The sequence below is a fragment of the Rousettus aegyptiacus genome, unplaced genomic scaffold (genome assembly GCF_014176215.1).
Source record: "Rousettus aegyptiacus isolate mRouAeg1 unplaced genomic scaffold, mRouAeg1.p scaffold_m13_p_3, whole genome shotgun sequence".
Classification (NCBI taxonomy): Eukaryota; Metazoa; Chordata; class Mammalia; order Chiroptera; family Pteropodidae; genus Rousettus; species Rousettus aegyptiacus.
The window spans coordinates 82,121,526-82,140,933 of NW_023416306.1; the positions used below are offsets into that span (position 1 = coordinate 82,121,526).

The 19,408-nt window shown below is 38.3% G+C and overlaps 1 protein-coding gene and 1 pseudogene across 1 annotated transcript in view; one reads left to right on the forward strand and one right to left on the reverse strand.

Annotated features, from left to right (window-relative positions):
- LOC107510538 (ubiquitin-like protein 7) overlaps nt 1–19,408 on the reverse strand; it is a 57,557-nt gene continuing 38,149 nt past the window's right edge. The window contains exon 8 of the mRNA XM_016144170.2: nt 1–3,098. Coding sequence (XP_015999656.2) covers nt 3,051–3,098 — 48 coding nt within the window. The 3' untranslated portion in view covers nt 1–3,050. The remainder of the gene's footprint in view (nt 3,099–19,408) is intronic.
- LOC118615067 lies at nt 12,089–12,472 on the forward strand (annotated as a pseudogene).

The following is a 19,408-nucleotide window of genomic DNA, read 5'->3' on the forward strand; positions in this document are numbered from 1 at the left end:
CACAAATAGTTGCCAGAGCATCACACAAGTTTAATCATACCAGATCCTGATGGATTTCAGTCCTTATAGACCACCCGGCGGTGCTCGCGGAAGACAAGACACGTATCAAGCGGTGACTGGTCGATGCTGGCTTGGATGCTGTCGAACTGCGATGGTCGATCAGCAGAGGCGTCTTCTTCAAAGCAGACAGTCAGGAACCAAGAGATGGAGGAACGTAGTCCCGGGAGGATAGGAACCACGCTCTCTAAGTCTGCATTAGAGTCCCTTTTGCTTTATACTCTATGATGACGTCTTTGGTGTCTTATCAGCCAGCCGCACAGGTGTCTGTTTATCTTACACACTTCGGGTAGCTAAGACATTTGCGGGGGGGTGGGGGGGTTGCATTATCTGGGTTACACACACAGACCACTGCAACAGTAGCAACAGGGAGAAATACGACTTTTAAATTCTTATATCACGCACACACACAAGAAATCATATTATGTTTGCCACTCAGATTACTATAACACAACCAATTGCAGTAAATGCGTCCATAGATGCCTATCACATACCCAAAAATCAAAAATCTTTTATTTCCAAGCACCAGCACTGAATGTTGAGGTATCAAGGACAATAATATCCATTTTCTATTGTTAAGGTTACTTGAATTTAAAAAAATCTGTCTATTTCAGGAGAAAAGTATAGAGACATTATGGAGGACACCAGGCAAGTGTTTTAGAAACATGAGCTCAGAGAATGCAAAGTATACTGGGGGAACTTAACTGCAAAAGAATTTTCCCAAATTCAGAGTTGGGAGCACTTGCTTCTTTTCGGTTTAGGCCCCTGGCTCATTGTGTCTTTATTGCTCCCACACAGCTATGTCCTGTTACAAGCTTAATGCTATTTTATCTCTGATTCTTAGCTAAAGAAAACTATATAGTGGGAGTTCCTGATATTTTATTAAGGTGAAATATATTCAGTGTAAGAGAGGATGAAAAAGTTGTCTATACGTCAGGCTTTCCGTTACCGCTTTATAGCAAGAATACACGTTGAATCCTTTGATGGAGTCAAACCTATCTTGACACAGGTTTCTAACCCTGCCGAAATTCCAGGGAATAACACATACCCTCATTTGGGAATCTGATTCAGACACTTCATCATTAAAAACTGAGTTGGGTTTTCAGTCACTCCAATCAAAGTGCAAGTTTGATTTTATAATGCTTATAACTGCCCCAAGATTATGGTAGAAGATAATAGTTATAAAGCTAATGGATCTAATAACTATCTCCTGACCAATTCCCTTTCATGACTCCCACCCACTATCCCTGCTAAGAAAAAGGGCAAAATACTAGCTTAACACTGTGGTCATCAAGCAACCAGTCATTTCCTAATATGGACAGTTCAGCCCTGCAGTTTCACTTCTGGAATTCAAGTGCTAGGAAAATGGCATTTATATTTGTATATGTTTTCTACAACTACTCTTTTCACTGCTGAAAGCCTTGAAGCCTCTGTGTTGTTTGCTTTAACATTAATTATGGTATGCACAATGACTGAATTTCCTGTACCTACAATATAGGATCAGCCCTGATCCAGTATAATCTAACCTTAATAGTTTGATACAAAATTAGAATGAATTAGTCACGAGATTTGATGCCTCTCTTCTTATTAAAAATAGTTTCCCAAAGAAAAGTGGTTATAGCCATTAAAAAGAATGAAAATACTAGAAATGTATGTAGGAAGATGTCAGTGATAGGAATTACAGAGAAATTAGCAAGTTACAGGAAAGAATATAAAATAAAATCATTTTTTAAAAAAAAGTAGAATGATGATTTAATCTTTTGAAAAAACAATTTCCCATCCTAACAATAAAGATAGTTATGATACATGTCCTAACCTTAGACTCAAGTTTAATTTTTGCTTTCTCTGATAATTAGAAAAAATTATATATTAAGGAAAAATCTACAGTATTATTAACTGATAGTTATCATGCACTAAGCACTTCACTTACATTATCAATTATTCCTCACAATAACCCCCATTTTACAGGTGAGAAAACTAATACAGGAGTTAAGTTAAGTAACTTGGCCAAGATTAAGTTACATGTTATAGGAGCAGAGCCGAGATTTCAATCCAGGATTGTCTGCAATTTGTGCTGTTAACTGCATGCCATCAGTGTAAATATTAGACTTATAACCATATTTTATTTTTCATTATATATTTTACAGTAGTGGGCCACAGAAAATCAATATGTTGCATATCGGTTTTGTAATTTGGCTAAAAGATGCTACCTGAAGCCCTAAATCAGAGAGTAAAACCAAACCTTGCTGGACATGAAGCTGACCTGTGCCTTGTATTTGCAGAGTACCAGCTGAAAGAACTGGATGGAACATAAAACATTAACAGAAGTTTAGAGACAGCCTAAATGTCCATCAGTTGGGAACTGGTTCAATGACACGTGGTACTTAAGCTATCAAAAAGCAAAAAAGAAAAAAATGGGCAAATTTTTAATGTACTGACGTGGAACATTTTCCAGGACATAAAATGAAAAGCAATGTTCATTACAGGGTGTTTAGTATGTTACCATTAATAATTATATTTAAAAAGGATGTACGTATATAATCACTATGTTGAAGACGCATGACTCACGGGGTTTGTATCAGCATTGTGGACTAAACTATTGCAACAAATAGATCCAAAAGACAACTTGGCAAAATCGTTTATTTCTTGCTTACCAAACAGTCTCGGACAAGATACTCGGGTTAGGGAGGTGGCTCTCCTGCATTGCTATCCTTTAGGGCCCTAGGCTCCTTCATCTTGTGCTCTCCCACCCGTTAGGTCACAAACTGGTTCCACATTGCTTCCACTCACATTACACTGGAGAAAACTTTATCATGTGACCACACCTAAATTCACAGGAAAAATGGGAAAGGGTCTAGTTATATGCCCAAAGAGAATAATGGCTTTGGTAGACAGCAAGAGGTCTCTGTTCCAGTCAGTCTCTACTCACCCTTCCCCAATGGGAGATGACAAAAAGTCCATTCAATTATGGCATTCATGTTAAAATCTGGATTTCAGTCTTCTTTAATTTCCAATGGTGAATTTCTCCATGGTCTAGCAACCTGTAAACTTGAAAAGCCAAGTTGTTGGTACTTCATCACTACTTCGATGAACCCACCCAACCAATATATAATAATAGAGCAGGGGCAGGAAAACTGCAATAGAAAACTTTGGAAAAGGAAGAAAGGGGAATATGAACCGGTCTTGTCCAAAGCGATTACAGAATCCTGCTAGCTGCACATTATGAGGACTCCCTTTCCTCGCAGTGAAGCAAGTTCCTAGATTAGACTGAGTTTTGCTCTTCAGGAAAAATTCTTGTCTTTGTTTTCCTTATTCCCTGGTTTTACCCTCTGGCAAGTCCTCCCTCAGCCATTGTTCCCCCTGACTGCAGTGAAATGGGGAGCGTGCCCTCCTTGGGATGGCTCAGTTTCAACAGCCTGCTTCCTAATGGTGCAAGTTTGGAGATCTAGTGTTGTTTTATGGCTTTACTTATTTTTTGAGTCAGATTTGTGGGATTTTTGGCAATATGATTCCCTTAGAAACTTTGGATCTAATTGCTTCTAAGTAGCTTCTTGTGGCAGAAATCATGCCCAAATATTTTTTCGAAGACAGAAATATCAACTTTCATTTATTTATTTCTTTACTCCATGCTTCCCTCTTCCAACTTAATGGCAATTACAGTGAGGCCATATAAAATAAGAGGCTTCACTGGAAGGAAAGCCTTTCTTTTAAACTGTTCTCTGTAACCGTGTTGAATTCCTCTGTCTAACTGAAATATCTTAGTGGATCTTTGTTTATCAAGCCTTTTTAGTCTTTTTTCTTGCTCTTGGAATTCAGTGGTTTCTCCACCCCTTTAAGGCTCCACTTCTAGACTCCCTCTATTCCTTTTCATTTCTACTTGCAAACCAATATGTTCTTGCCTGAGCCTATCTCTTACAATATTTTGTTAAACACAGCAAGAAACAACTAACACAATCTCACATTCTGACTCATGGTCCATCACTTCAGAATACCATGGAAAGATATATACACACACACACACATATATGTAATAAATATATATAAAATATATAAACATAATATATGTAAGTATCTATCTATCTATCTATCTATCTATCTATCTATCTATCTATCTATCTATTTTTTCCTCCTCAAGTATCTCTATTAGAAATGTGATTTAGGGAAGAGGCATGAAAACTACATAAATTGACTAAATGTTAAACCAGAGCCTATGACTTATTGCTGCCAGACCACAGGACACATACAGAACAAAGGAAGACTCCTGCTGGGATTACTAACAATCTGTTTACCCACACCATGAAAGGAAAACAGGAAAACAGAGTCTTTAAATTGCACCCTACACAAAATAAATCCAATTATTTATTCCCTAAGGCCAGACCTTAGAGAACCTATAGAACAAAGGGCTGGAATTGCTAGCGCACCTTTCAGACTGCATGCCCATACCATCAAAAGAAAATAGGGAAGTTAAGTGTTTAAACTGTAATTCATGGAAACTAAGAATGACCTATAAACTGAATTCCTCAAACACTCAGGGGCCGTCTCTCTTATTTTTCTGTCTCTGAGAGGAGACCATATTCTGCCTATGGAGCATTATTCCTTCTCTAATAAACTTTCCTTTGGTATCTAACTCGAATTCTTTCCTGAGCACAGTCAGGACCCTCCCTCTCACAGTGCAGGACTTGAGTCCCTGCTCAGGGGGATTTGCTTCATCCTGCATCAAATGGACACCAAATAAATGAGTTTCTTTATGTCTTGGAAATTGCTGCCATTAAGTAGAGGTCATAATAAAAAAAAATAGAGGAAATGCTTTAGCAGATCATTCAGCTAACAAGCTACAGTCCAAAATCTTTAATAGTGACTTCTTTTAAAAACATGTTGATGAGCCTATGGAGAAGTTCAAGAATTCCATCATATATGCACAAGATTGGTTGTAAAATGTATGATGACAGTCTCCAATAGACCAGAAAACTTCAAATGGAGACTTACTATACCACAAAGGGAACAAACTGGCCGTGATATTAAACACTAGTGAGGAAACAGCAGAGGACATGTGTACTTTCCCTGGGAAACTTACAAAGGTGGGACAGAGATTGGAAATATGTCTGAAGGATTGCTTGGAACATCTCCAAAGAGACTTTACACAATTACCTCCCTTTATGAGTTAAGAATATTTATTGGCAATTGTGTGTTTCTTTTCTAGATGAGTTGAAGCATCCTCCTGTCAAAAAGCAATTGCACTCACAGTGACTAAGAAACTCACAGTGGACTTTGTATTCTCTCTGCAGGATATTCCAACTTAGTTGTCTAATAATAGAGAAACATATTTAACTGAGGCAATTATTCTTAAGCTATGTAAGTATTGCCTCTCATGTAGTAGTCTTAATGTCCTTAACCTTCTCAATCACTTAGAAAAGTAGAGAGACAAAAAGGAATATTAAAACTTAAATTAGCTAATTATCAGACACATTTGAGTTTTCATGGCCTTAAGTACTATCCTTGGCTCTTAAAACTGTTCTTTCTATTCGAGAACTCATAAATTGTCTCCCTATGAAATGGTCACTGGCACTCAGGCCCATATGAGTAGAAATCTCTACTTATATTTGCTTCTAACCTCATAGGCAGAGCTGGCTAAATGTTGTAAAGGATTAATCCAGTATACTCAATCTTGTCACCAACAGGCACAAGCCACATTCCACTGCCAGCCCCAACTAACTGTCTTCTAAATGACTTTACATCAGGTGATTGGGTATTTTGGAAATATCAGAGAAACTTAAATCAAACTCCGTCCCTCCCTCCCTCATCTCCCTCCTTCCCTCCTTTCTTTTTCTCTTTCTTTTCTTTTCTTTTCTTTTCTTTTCTTTTCTTTTCTTTTCTTTCTTTTCTTTCTTCCTTTCCTCCTTTCTTCCTTTCTTCCTTTCTTATGGTGAAGTTGGTTAACAAAATCCAGCAAGTTTCAGGTGTACAATTTAAAAGTAAGGCATATATACATATTGCATCATGTGTTCACCGCCCATAGTGAGATTTCTTTCTGTCAACACATATTTGACCCCTTTCACCCCCAACTACCTCCCACCTCGACCCTGTGGTAACCACTAGTCTATTGTCCATGTCCATGAGTCTCTGTGTGTTTGTCCTGTTTGTTTGTTGCTTTTAGGTTTATATCCCACATATAAGTGATATCATATGGTTTTCAACTTTTTCTTTCTGGCTTATTTCGCTTAGCATTATCTCGAGGTCCCTCCAGGTTGTTGCAAATGGCAGCATTTCATCTCTTCTTGTGGGCGAGTAATATTCCATTGTATGTATGTACCACAGCTTCTTTAGCCAGTCATCTGTTGTAGGACACTTTGGTTGCTTCCATGTCCTGGCCACCACAAATGATGCTCCTATGAACATCAGTGTGCAAATATCTTTTCGGATATGGGTTTTCAAGTCTCTGGGGTAAATATCCAGTAGAGGGATTACTGGATCACATGGTAGATCAATTCTTAGATTTTTGAGGAACCATATTGTTTTCCATAGTGGCTGTACCAATTTGCAGTCCCAACTGCAGTGTATGAGGGTTCCTTTTTCTCCGCATCCTCTCCAACATTGATAACAGCTATTCTAACAGGTGTGAGATGATATCTCACTGTGATTCCTTAATAGCTAGCGATGTTGAGCAACTTTTCATTTGTTTGTTGGCCATTTGTATGTCTTCTTGGGAGAAGTGTCTGTTCAGGTCCTCTGACCATTTTTTGCTTGAGTTGTTTGTTTTTTTGTTGTTATTGAGTTGTATGACTTCTTTGTGTATTTTGAATATTAGGCCCTTATCGGAGGCGTTGCTTGCAAATATATTTTCCCATTCAGATGGTTGTCCCTTTACCTTGTTGACAGTTTCTCTTGCTGTGCAGAAGCGTTTTAGTTTGATGTAGCCGTAGTCATTTATTTTTGTTTTTACTTTCCTTGTGAATAAATATCTCTAATTCTCAGTTCAACACCGCAGGGTTTACTCCCATCTTCCATTTTCCCATATTTGTAACTCTTTTGAATAGTGAGAAACCTGGCTCTCATTCTCTACAATATATTTATTTATTTCATCAGTTCTAAAATACACATAAAGTAACTTCAGAATTGTAACCTCTACCACTGTGAAAAACAGTCACTGGAGTTCAATATTTGTTTCCAGTTTTTTTGTGTGTGTGTGATTTTGGGGGGATTTTTTAGCCTCAGGGTGTATAGTCAACATACTGTGTTCAAATATTACCTGGGTTAGTTACCCCTTCCCCTTCAGTGTAGTTATTTATTTTGTTTATGAAAATGCAGATGAGTTACATGCTTCTAGTTATATTCCATTTGAAAGTCCTACCCTCAGCCTATTGATATGCCTTTTTTTAGTATTTGAGCCACTTACATAGTTCTAAAAGTCTGAACTCTACAAAAAGGTATATTTGGAGAAGTGACCCTCTCTCTATCCCTTCCAATCTGTTTCTGTCTCTCTTTCTCTCCATCCCATTATCACATCTTGTAGGCAACCAATCTCATTAATTTCTAGTTTATTTATCTTGTATTTCTAGTGTACAAATGAGTACATACATATACCTATATATTTTATCCCCTTATTTTTTTCTTACCCAGAAGGTAGCATCCTATAAGATCATGCACTTTTAATATGCTAAGGCTCTTTTCAACATAGGCCTTTTCTGTTTCTGTTGTTGACACTCTTGCCTTTAGTGAACTCTATATAAAACAAATACTTGTCCATAATTAGCCCATAGTCTAGCCAGATTGAGTTGCTGGGTTGCATTCCTTTTACTTTGGGTCATATAATTCCCTTAAATAATATCAACGACTTCATTAGCAATACTCTTAATAATTGGAACCCACCACCACAAACCTAATAAAGCCAAACTGCAAGTACTATTTATTGTCATGCCTATAGTGGGATATTTTTGTTTATACAAAAATCAAACTAAAGGGTCGAAGGCAGGGGGACCACTTTGTGTGATCAAACTTTTACATAAATGGCAGCCCAGTGGAAGAATCACTGGTATGTTTCATCTGAGAAAATTCTGAATCTATGTTCTTAACATAATGGCATCCCAAAGCATTCTTTCAGACATTTAAATTAGTTTCAAATAGAAGCAAGGAGTGACATCAGAAACATGGCAGAGTGAGAGATGTCCCCAGACTCTCCCCTTGAAGCAACAATAAACCAAACACCTAATACTCAACACAAAACTCCCAACCTATATGCCAGCTACATATGAGCATGAGATCTGCACATAAGAGCAGGAATTGAGAAAACAACTAGATGAACAGAATGAGTTCTTTAGCCAGGAAATTGAAATCCTCAGAAAGAACCAAATAGAACTTCTGGATGATGAAGAACACACTGAAATAGATGAAAAATGAAATAGCAGGCTTGGGAAATAGAGTCGACCAAATGGAGGAAAGGATCGGTGATATTGAAGACAGAAATCTAGAAATAAATCAGAGTAAGAAGAGAGAAAGTAAAGAATGAAAAATAGTGAAAGAGAAATACAAGAACTAGCTAATACCATCAGGAGAGGAAACATAAGAAAAATGGGCATTATTGAAGGGGAGGAAAAGGAGCAGGGACTAGAAAGTATTTTCAGACAAATAGTAGATGAGATTGCCTAAATCTAAGGAATGAGCTGGAACTTGGAATTCAAAAAGTCAACAGAACACTCAATTATCTCAACCCAAAAAGGCCTTCTCCAAGATACATTGTATTAAAATTATCAAAAATCAGTGACAAAGAAATAATTCTCAGGGCAGCCAGGGAAAAGGAGATGGTAAGCTATAAAGGAAAACCCATTAGATTATTGTTGAACTTCTCATCGCAAAACTTACAAGCCAGAAAGGAGTGGAATCAAATATCTAAACTATTAAATGAAAGAACCTACCAGCAAAGAATAAGGTATCCAGCAAAGCTCTCCTTTAGAAATGAAGGAGAAATTAAGACCTTTCCAGACATACAAAAATTGAGCGAATTCTCTACTATGAGGCCTGCATTACAGGAAATACTGAAAGGGGTCAGCTCACCCAAAACAAAATGACAAAAAAATACATAACTATGAGTAAGGCAACTAACAATCAGATAGAAGCAGAGGAGTGCAACCCTTATTAAGAATGGAACTTTATAAGTTTAAACAATAAGAAGAGATTTGCTATTGCAAGATAGTCATGAACGTTCAGCATATATAGGGACAAAATGACACAATAACAACAGAAGAGGGGAGGATTCAAAGATCCAAATTCTCAAAGAGAAATGGCGGTAAGGTACATGCAGAAGAAAATGGACTTATATATACATAACTATCCTCTACATATTCATAATGGTAATCACAAGCCAAAGATTCAGAACTGAAGTATATAACATAAAACAAGAAAGACAAGAGGGAAAATCCACAAAACTCAACCCAAAAAAAAAAAAATGCGCACCACACACACACACACACACACACACACACACACACGGACAAGGAAGCAATGGAAACACCGAGCTACCAGAATGCAAAAGATAAAATAGCTATAAGAAAACCTCATACTTTAATAATCACCCTAAATGTAAATGAACTGAAATCACCAATAAAAAAGGCACAGAATTGCAGAATGGATCAAAAAACAACCATGTGCTGCCTCCAGGAGACACATCTTAGCTCCAAAGACAAATATAAACTCAAAGTAAAAGGGTGGATTATATTTCAAGCAAATGGCATTCACAGAAAAATGGGAGTAGTGGTACTAATATCGGATGAAATAGACTTCAAAATAATAAAGGTAAAGAAAGATACTGAGGGACACTTCATAATAATAAAGAGAATCAGACACTAAGAAGACATAACACTTATTAATAGCTATGCTCCCAATCAAGGAGCCCCAAGATATTTAAGCAATTACTAACAGAACTAAGGGGAGAAACAGACCAAAACACTATCATAGTAGGGGACCTAAATACACCACTTCAGATATGGACAGATCATCCAAGCAGAAAAGCAATAAGGAAATAACATCCTTAAATGACACATTAGACCAACGGGACATAACGGATATTTACAGAGCCTTTCATCCCAAAATGACTCTTTTACATTCTTCTTTAATGCACATGGAATATTCTCAAAAATTGACCACATACTGGGACAAAGAGATAGCCTCAACATATATGAGGGTGACATCACACCAATTGTATTCTCTGATCATTATGCTTTGAAGCTGGAGATCAACTGTAAAAAAGGAAACTGGAAGAACCACAAATACATGGAGATTAAACAACATGCTACTAAAGAATGACTGGGTCAGAGAAGAAATTAAAAAAAGAGATTAAGAGATACATAGAAACGAATGACAATGATAGTACAACATATCACAGCAAAAGGGGTCATAAGAGGAAAGTTCATATCATTACAGGCCTATCTCTGAAAACAAGAACAAGCCCAGGTAAACAACCTAACGTTTCATCTTAAAAAACCAGAAAAGGAAGAACAAATGAAGCCTAAAGTCAGCAGAAGGAAAGAAATAATCAAAATAAAAGCAAAAATAAATGAAATTGAAAACAAAGAAATAGAAAAAATAAATGTAACAAAGAGCTAGTTCTTTGAGAAGATTAATAAAATTGACAAACCCCTGGCTAGACTCACTACAGAAAAAAGAGAAAGGACATAAATAAACAAAATCAGGGATGAAAGAGGGGAAATTATAACTGACATCGCAGAAATACAAAAGAGCATAAAAAGAATTCTATGAAAAAGTATATAACACCAAATTTAATAACCTAGAAGAAATGGACCAGTACTTAGAAAGATACAACCTTCCTAGACTGATTTGAGAAGAACTGGAAAATCTTCATAGACCAATCAGCAGCATGGAAATTGAAATGAGCATCAAAAACCTACCAAAAAGTAAAAGTCCAGGACCAGATGGATTCACCAGTGAATTCTACCGAACATTCAAAGAAGATTTAATACCTATTCTCCTCAAACTCTTCCAAAAAACCAAAGAGGAGGCAATACTTCCCAACTCATTTTATGGGGCCAACATCACTCTGATACCAAAACCTGGTAAAAATAACACAAACAAAGAAAACTACAGAACAACATCTCTCATGAACACAGATGCAAAAATCCTAAAGAAGATACTAGTGAAACGAATACAGCAACATATTAAAAAGATTATAGGCCACAATCAAGTGGGCTTCATCCAGGGGCACAGGGATGGTTCAACATATGCAAATTGGTTAATATAATACACTACATAAACAAATTAAAAAATAAGAATCATATGATCATATCAATAGATGCAGAAAAAGCCTTTGACAAGATACAGCATCCATTTATGATCAAAATATTTAATAAAATCAGAATGGAAGGAAAGCACCTTAACATAATAAAGGCCATCTATGACAAAACCTCAGCAAACATTACACTTAATGGTGAAAACTCAAAATCTTCCCTCTAAGATCAGCAACAAAGCGAGGCTGTCCACTACTGCCACTGTTATTCAATATAACATTGGAGGTCCTAGCGAGTGCAGTCAGGCAAGAGAAAGATATAAAAGGCATCCAAATAGGAAACAAAGTCAAACTGTCACTATTTGCAGATGGCATGATTCCATATATATAGATAACCCTAAAGACTCCACAAGAACACTACTAGAAACAATAAGCAAATACGGTAAAGTCTCTGTATACAAAATAACGTTCAAAAATCCATAGCATTCCTATACTTTAATAATGAATTGTCAGAAAAAGAAGTGGAAAAGATAATTCCTTCGCAATTGCAACAAAAAGAATAAAATACCTAGGAATAAATTTAAAGAAACATATGAAGGACCTATATAATGAAAACTACAAGGCCCTATTAAAAGAAATTGAAGAAGATACAAAGAAATGGGAAGATATTCCATGTTCTTGGAAGAATCAACATAGTTAAAATGACCATGTTACTGGCAGATCCTGCTGGTTTGAGGTCACCGCTGTCACCATCCTGCCAGCCCCTCAGGTCTCAACGAGGCTTGGTGATGCTTCAGAATGGGAGACAAGCCAATTTGGGAGCAGATTGGATCCAGTTTCATTCAACATTACTACTAGTTATTTGATAATGACAGAACCCAACTAGGAGCAATTTACATTGAGGCATCATGCTTTACATGGGAAGGAGAGCAATTCCAGGGGAAAGCTGCCATTGTGGAGAAGTTGTCTAGCCTTCTGTTCCAGAAAATACAGCAAGCATCACAGCACAGGACCATCAGCCCTCGCCGGATAGCTGCATCATCAGTATGGTTGTGGACCAGCTAAAGGCTGATGAAGACCCCACCATGGGGTTACACCAGATGTTCCTATCAAAGAACATCAGTGATGCTTGGTTTGCACCAATGATGTGTGTTCAGGCTTACCCTGCATAACTTCGGCTGACCTCCTCTCAGCTAGGCACTCATGCTATTTTCTCTTCTCTCCTCTTCCCAATACTATTCATACTCCTCCAGATGCTCCAAATATTATACACGAATGAGCAGGAACGTGGTGTTAGTGGGTGCGGTGCGGTGCGCTGCTGCTACTGAGGTATTGTGCATGATGTTTGAATGCTAGACTAGTTGCATCTGACAGGAGAAGTTTCTGTTGTATCAGCGCATGCCTTGGAAAGACTTAAGTCATGCAAAAGGTTGTCTTTTTTTTTTTTTAATCTACTGACAAGTTGCTCTAGTAACCCAAAGAAACGAAGGAGAAAGCAGCTGCCTCATCACCCAGATATTGATTTGTTTGAATGTTTTAATGCCTCATGATACAATAAAACCACAAAAGTTTTCTTAACAGAAAACTTTTAATTAGTTTAATAGTTGGCTGGGCATCAATAACAACCCTGCCCCATTGGCTCTCTCATGTCTCACGCTCCCACACCTATCCCAACTCAGCAATACCTATTGCAAGGAGAAAACTGCCAAAGCAGAGCTCCCATCTAGCTTCTCTCAGAAGCCACATAGGGTAGTATTCCCCTCCTCAGCCCATGTGGTCTTGAGAAAGTAAGCTGAAGACAGGGAGAGCTCAGGTCTGGCCTGAAGCTTCCCTTGCACTGAAGCCTCTGCAGTTAGTTCTGACACCTGTGACCTCTACAGTGGGTAGGATCAGGGCTCTAAAAATGGGAGAGATGACCCAGAATCCCGCCAAAGATGGAGAGGCCTTGGCAAAAATGGCACATTAGGTTTAGGCCCTCTGTACTGAGGACCCAGTGAAACCAAGGATGAGCAGAGCTTTGAGGAAGAGGGGCCTGTTCTATCTCCAGAAAGGTCAAGATCATATTCAGGGTGCCTCACGAACCCCAATCCCAGAAGAGGGGAGCTCAGATCCTGCACCACTGCTTTAGATATCATTACTCAAAGGCAAGTGTCCAGAACAGCCAGCCAGATTCAGGCCTGGTTGGATCGAAATATAGATTTAGAGCTATGACAGAAAGCCATCTGAGTTTGGAAGGATTTGTATTTTAGGATTTCTCACTCCTCATACCTTTCCTCAAGGTATCTTTAGGCCTTCTATTCCCTCCCTTGCCATGCATCTTCTTCAAATTCCAATAAGTCTTAGCTATTGGTGCAGTTTATGCTCCTCAATTTTGGGGACAGAGGCCTTGCCCTGAGACCTTGTGATAAGGTAGCAACCACAGGCTAGAACCAAACCCAGGACTTGGGCTGGTGCCCTGTTAGAGGTTTTAGGATTAATGAAGGCACCATAGCTATGCCTGACCTGTACCACTCCTTCCCTCCTGTACTATGGATGGAGGCCAAAGACTTCCTCATATCCCTAGAGGTTTTCTGTCTGTACTAGGCACAGGGCCGGATGATGTACTGTTTGAGAGGACAGCATACTCAGGAGATTTCAGTGGGACTGACTTCTAGGCTACTGTGTATTTGGGGGTGGGAGTGCAGGAGAGAGGTAGATGCCTGTTGTCTCTTAAACTACCTTGCATAAAATTGCAATACAGCATCTTCCATGTACGTGTGCCTGAAGTGTCTGCAATAATAAAGAGGTGTTTGTAAAAAAAAAAAAAAATGATCGTATTACCTAAAGCATTATACAAATTTAATGCAATCCCCATCAAAATCCCATTGGCATTTTTTAAAGAAATGGAACAAAAATTCATCTGATTTGTATGGAAACACAAAAGACTCTGAATTGCCAAAGCCAGCCTGAGAAAAACAGTACGAGGCTGGAGGCATCACTCTGCCCGACTTCAAATTATACTACAAAGCAATAGTAATCAAAACAGCATGGTATTGGCAGTAAAACAGACACATGGACCAGTGGAACAGATTCGAGAGTCCAGAAATAAACCCATATTTATATGGGCAAATAATTTTCAACAAAAAGCCAAAACAGACAATGAAGAAAGGAAAACCTCTTCAAGCACTGGGAAAACTGGAAAGCCACCTGCAAAAGAATGAAACTAACCTGTTGTCTATCACCACTCACCGAAATTAACTCAAAATGGATTAAGGGCTTTAATATAAGCTCTGAAACAATAAAATGCATAGAAGAAAACATAGGAAGTATGGACTTTGGACTTAAAGAGGGTTTTATGAATTTAACCTCAAAGCGAAGGAAGTAAAAGTAAAAATAAATGAATGGGGCTACATCAAACTAAAACGCTTCTGCACAGAGAGAGAAACCGTCGACAAGGTAAAGGGACAACCATCTGAATGGGAAAATATATTTGCAAGCAACGCCTCCGATAAGGGCCTAATATTCAAAATACACAAAGAAGTCATACAACTCAATAACAACAAAAAAACAAACAACTCAAGCAAAAAATGGTCAGAGGACCTGAACAGACACTTCTCCCAAGAAGACATACAAATGGCCAACAAACAAATGAAAAGTTGCTCAACATCGCTAGCTATTAAGGAATCACAGTGAGATATCATCTCACACCTGTTAGAATAGCTGTTATCAATGTTGGAGAGGATGCGGAGAAAAAGGAACCCTCATACACTGCAGTTGGGACTGCAAATTGGTACAGCCACTATGGAAAACAATATGGTTCCTCAAAAATCTAAGAATTGATCTACCATGTGATCCAGTAATCCCTCTACTGGATATTTACCCCAGAGACTTGAAAACCCATATCCGAAAAGATATTTGCACACTGATGTTCATAGGAGCATCATTTGTGGTGGCCAGGACATGGAAGCAACCAAAGTGTCCTACAACAGATGACTGGCTAAAGAAGCTGTGGTACATACATACAATGGAATATTACTCGCCCACAAGAAGAGATGAAATGCTGCCATTTGCAACAACCTGGAGGGACCTCGAGATAATGCTAAGCGAAATAAGCCAGAAAGAAAAAGTTGAAAACCATATGATATCACTTATATGTGGGATATAAACCTAAAAGCAACAAACAAACAGGACAAACACACAGAGACTCATGGACATGGACAATAGACTAGTGGTTACCACAGGGTCGAGGTGGGAGGTAGTTGGGGGTGAAAGGGGTCAAATATGTGTTGACAGAAAGAAATCTCACTATGGGCGGTGAACACATGATGCAATATGTATATATGCCTTACTTTTAAATTGTACACCTGAAACTTGCTGGATTGTGTTAACCAACGTCACCATAAAAATAAATAAATAAATAAATAAATAAATAAATAAATAAATAAATAAATAAATAAATAAAAGAAGGAATGAAAAAAAAAGAAGTAGTCTAACATCCACTAACTTTACCAGGATCCATAGTGAGAATTCTGGACTCCCCAGGCCTGAACTCAGTTCATAGGTAGCTCCTAATGAGTGGTACTGGATTTGTGGAATAAAGGTCTCCTGATTACTCTCTACAAACTGGGACTAAGTTTCTACTTACCGTGACTGTGGTCTTATCGATTCATTCATTCTTCCATTTTTTTCTTTAGAATGTTCATAGCAGCTTAATTCATTATAGAAACTGATGCGAAACTATATCTTTCAAGAGAGTGATACAATTGATCATCATTGTTCATGGATTCTATATTTGCGAATTCATCTACTCGCTAAAATTTATTTGTAACCCTAAAATCAATATTTGGGGTGTTTTCACGGTCATTCATAGACAAGTTATGTGTATGCTCTAAGTAGTGAAAAATCTGAGTCAGCCAGTGCACATGTTCCCAGCTGAGGTTGAAGCTAATGCCTCCATTTAGAATAATTCAGGACCTCACTCAGACCCTTTTTGTCAACATTACACAAAGTAAAATTCTTTCATTCCCAATGTATTTGAGCAAACATTGCCATAATGGTTATGGATATAGGTATGAATTTAACTTGGAGAACACAGATCTCTGAAAGAGAATTTGGAAAGTATTTTTCTGCCCCCAGGCAACTTCACACCATGCTTTGCAGGGGACACACAAGTTTGGGAGAGCTCTTTAGGTTTATGGCTATGCAAATGACTGAAAGCTTAACAAAGTCTTAATCTTTACACTTGTTATAGCAAGAAGTCACTAAAATAGGACAGGTAGTAAGCCAGAAGCGTGTGACCTTAGATATCCTCTTTATCTCACAAAAAGGAACTTGTACTACATTAAGGGAAAATATTGCCATTATATCCCCAAAGATCTCTCAGAGGGATCTTCAACATTATCAAAAAGTTATAAAACTGCAAAAATCTTTAAAAGATTTAACAACCTGGTCAATACTCCTTTGTCTTATTCTATAATTCGAGTCAAGAAAAGGGTCTTCTCTGGGGGCTTAAACTGAAAATTTGGATCATGATCCTAGTGTATTTATTCTACTGGGTACATATTTGTTTATGTTGCAGTCATATACTGCCTACCTGGTGTCCAGAATTTCAAACTCTACTGTGTGGTAGCTGTCTCATCAGATCACGCAACAGATGATCCTGAATCAAAAACAAAATGAAATCGTGATAATCACCACCACCACAATTTCACCCCAGAAGGAATACCATAACTATATCTAGTCTAGATAGACTAGATCTAGAGTTCCAGACCAGAGGTTGCAAACTGTGACCTATGGGTCAAATCTGGCCTGCCACTTGTTTTTATAAATAGTTTTATTGGAATATAGCTATGTTTATTCATTTACATATTTTCTATGCTGCTTCTGTGCTGCTACAGCAGATCTGAGTAATTACAACAGAGCTAATATGGTTTGCAAAGCCTAAAACATTTACTTGCTAGCCCTTTACAGAAAAAAAAAAAAAGCCCATCCCTGTTTAGCCTCCCTCTCTCCCATGACTTGTCAAAGAGGACCAAAAGGGAGATGGGAATGGAAAATTCTACTCCTGCCTGAAGGACCTTACTTGCTTTCAGGTACTTAAACAGGAAATTTTAAGACCAGTCAGGATCAGTCTTGGGCTGAATCACCCACAGACACCAAACCCTGCTTCAATAGGTCAGTTCTTGAACTCATTAATCACAGTCTAACCCCTACTTAACTTTGAGCCAATCAAAGGCAATCACTTATATTTAACACATAGCCCACATTTTCTCCAAGCCCTACAGAAACTCTATCTTCTACTTTGTCTCCTTGTGGTTCTCTCTTGCTTGGCAAGAAATAATTTCTACCTTTATTTTTATTTTTTTTTAGGTTTGAAAGAATTATGATTCCTTTGATACAAGCAAACTTAAAATATAATGATTTAATAAGATAGAGGTTTTTTTCCTGCTCACATAGTAGTCTTGGACAGGTGTTAACTTAGTGGGGCAGCTTTCATTCTTGCCGTCATTCATGGGCCCAGGTTCTTTTTGTCTGTCATCTTTTGTGCCCTTGTCACCATCTGCATCCGGCTGGCAGAAGAGGAAAGAAGAGAGTTTTATGGCAGGGGTGGTGGTGGGGTTTATTTTTATTAATTGATTAATTAATTAATTAATTAATTTTTTACAGTAGAAAAGAAAAGTTTTATTAGAAAGGAAAGTCCACTTCCAGGCGTGGAAGTGGGCCTAAGTAAGACAAATATGGCTCAAAAGGCCTGGGGATGTGTAATAAGCCAGTGCTGGAAGTGGTATCCATCAGATTAAACCCAATCCATTTCACATTCCATAGGAGAGAATTTAATCTAAAGGTTATATCAAATTGCACAGGGCACGGAAATATAGCCTAGCTTTGTGCCTAAAGGAGAGAAGGTATATTAATAGGGAGCTGGGTATAAATCAGAAAGTGTCTTAATTTTTTTCTTCCATTGGCCCATTAATTCATTTTCTGGTGCTAGTTTTTCCTTGCCCCCTTAGATAAAACCTCAATTTTGTTGATTACTCATATATAAAAAGTCCTCCCATCATGATATTCTCCCAAACAGCATCAGTTACGTAACCAAAATGCCCAGCCATCTCTAATAGTCATCACTTTAAAATTTATGTAAAACTGAGGCTTCTCCCTCCCTCCTGGCTTAGACCTCTATGAGGTGGGTCACCTGTGGAAAAGGAGTGATGACCAGTTCCACAACTTTCTCATTCAGTGCTTCCACTCCTTCCTCATCTTGCTAACTACTGTCTCTGATCCCTCTAAGCTGAGGAGCTGCCAGTCCATCTGGTGTCTTTGTGTAGATTAGAGAAAGGTTTCCCTTTTGGGTGGATGCAATCCCATGGCGAGAGAATTGCACCTCTTTGTCAAGTAGAAAAAGGCAACTCTTCCTCCAGCAGGCACAACTCCCTGCCAGGGCAAATGTTTTGGAAAATGGAAAGCCAGCTGGATTTCAGCTCCCATTTGCACCTGTAGCCAGGCACCCTTTTCGGTGAGTGAACTCACGCAATCATAAGGCCCATTAAGTTTGGAACATATGGAAGAAGTAATAAGGGTGACAGTAAAGTTTGCGCTTGACTAGTACTGTCTTAAGGGGCACCCGCATTCTCTGGGGTTTGTAGATGTTTAAGGCTTACTCTTTTTTGGGGGTGAAGTGAGAGTTGTATTCCTGTTCTTTAAAGCTTCCTCCTCCCATTGCTAGGGATGTCATCTCTGCACTTACTTTCACATAAATGAGTGCATTGCTTTTACAGTTGTTTGTTTACAATTCTTTCTCTGGGCATCTGGTGATATGCCTCCACCTTCCTCTACTGAAAATGAAGTCCATTCACTTCTCTAGGCAGCTTTCTTGAACAGGATCCAAGACGGTACTTTCTCCAGGGCTCTTTTATGGATGTACCATATTTAGACCAGAGGAAATATGCTCGTTTGACCCATTGTTGGGAGTACTGCTACATCCCAATCATAGCCCTATCTCTACCCCACAGGATGCCAGAGCCAGCTCTTCACCCTTCACCATGTCCCAGGCATAACTCAGACATTGGTCACTGTGTCTCTCAAATTGGAAGGAACACACATATTATGTGGTGCTGTGGGATTCCAGTAAAGCTCCTTATA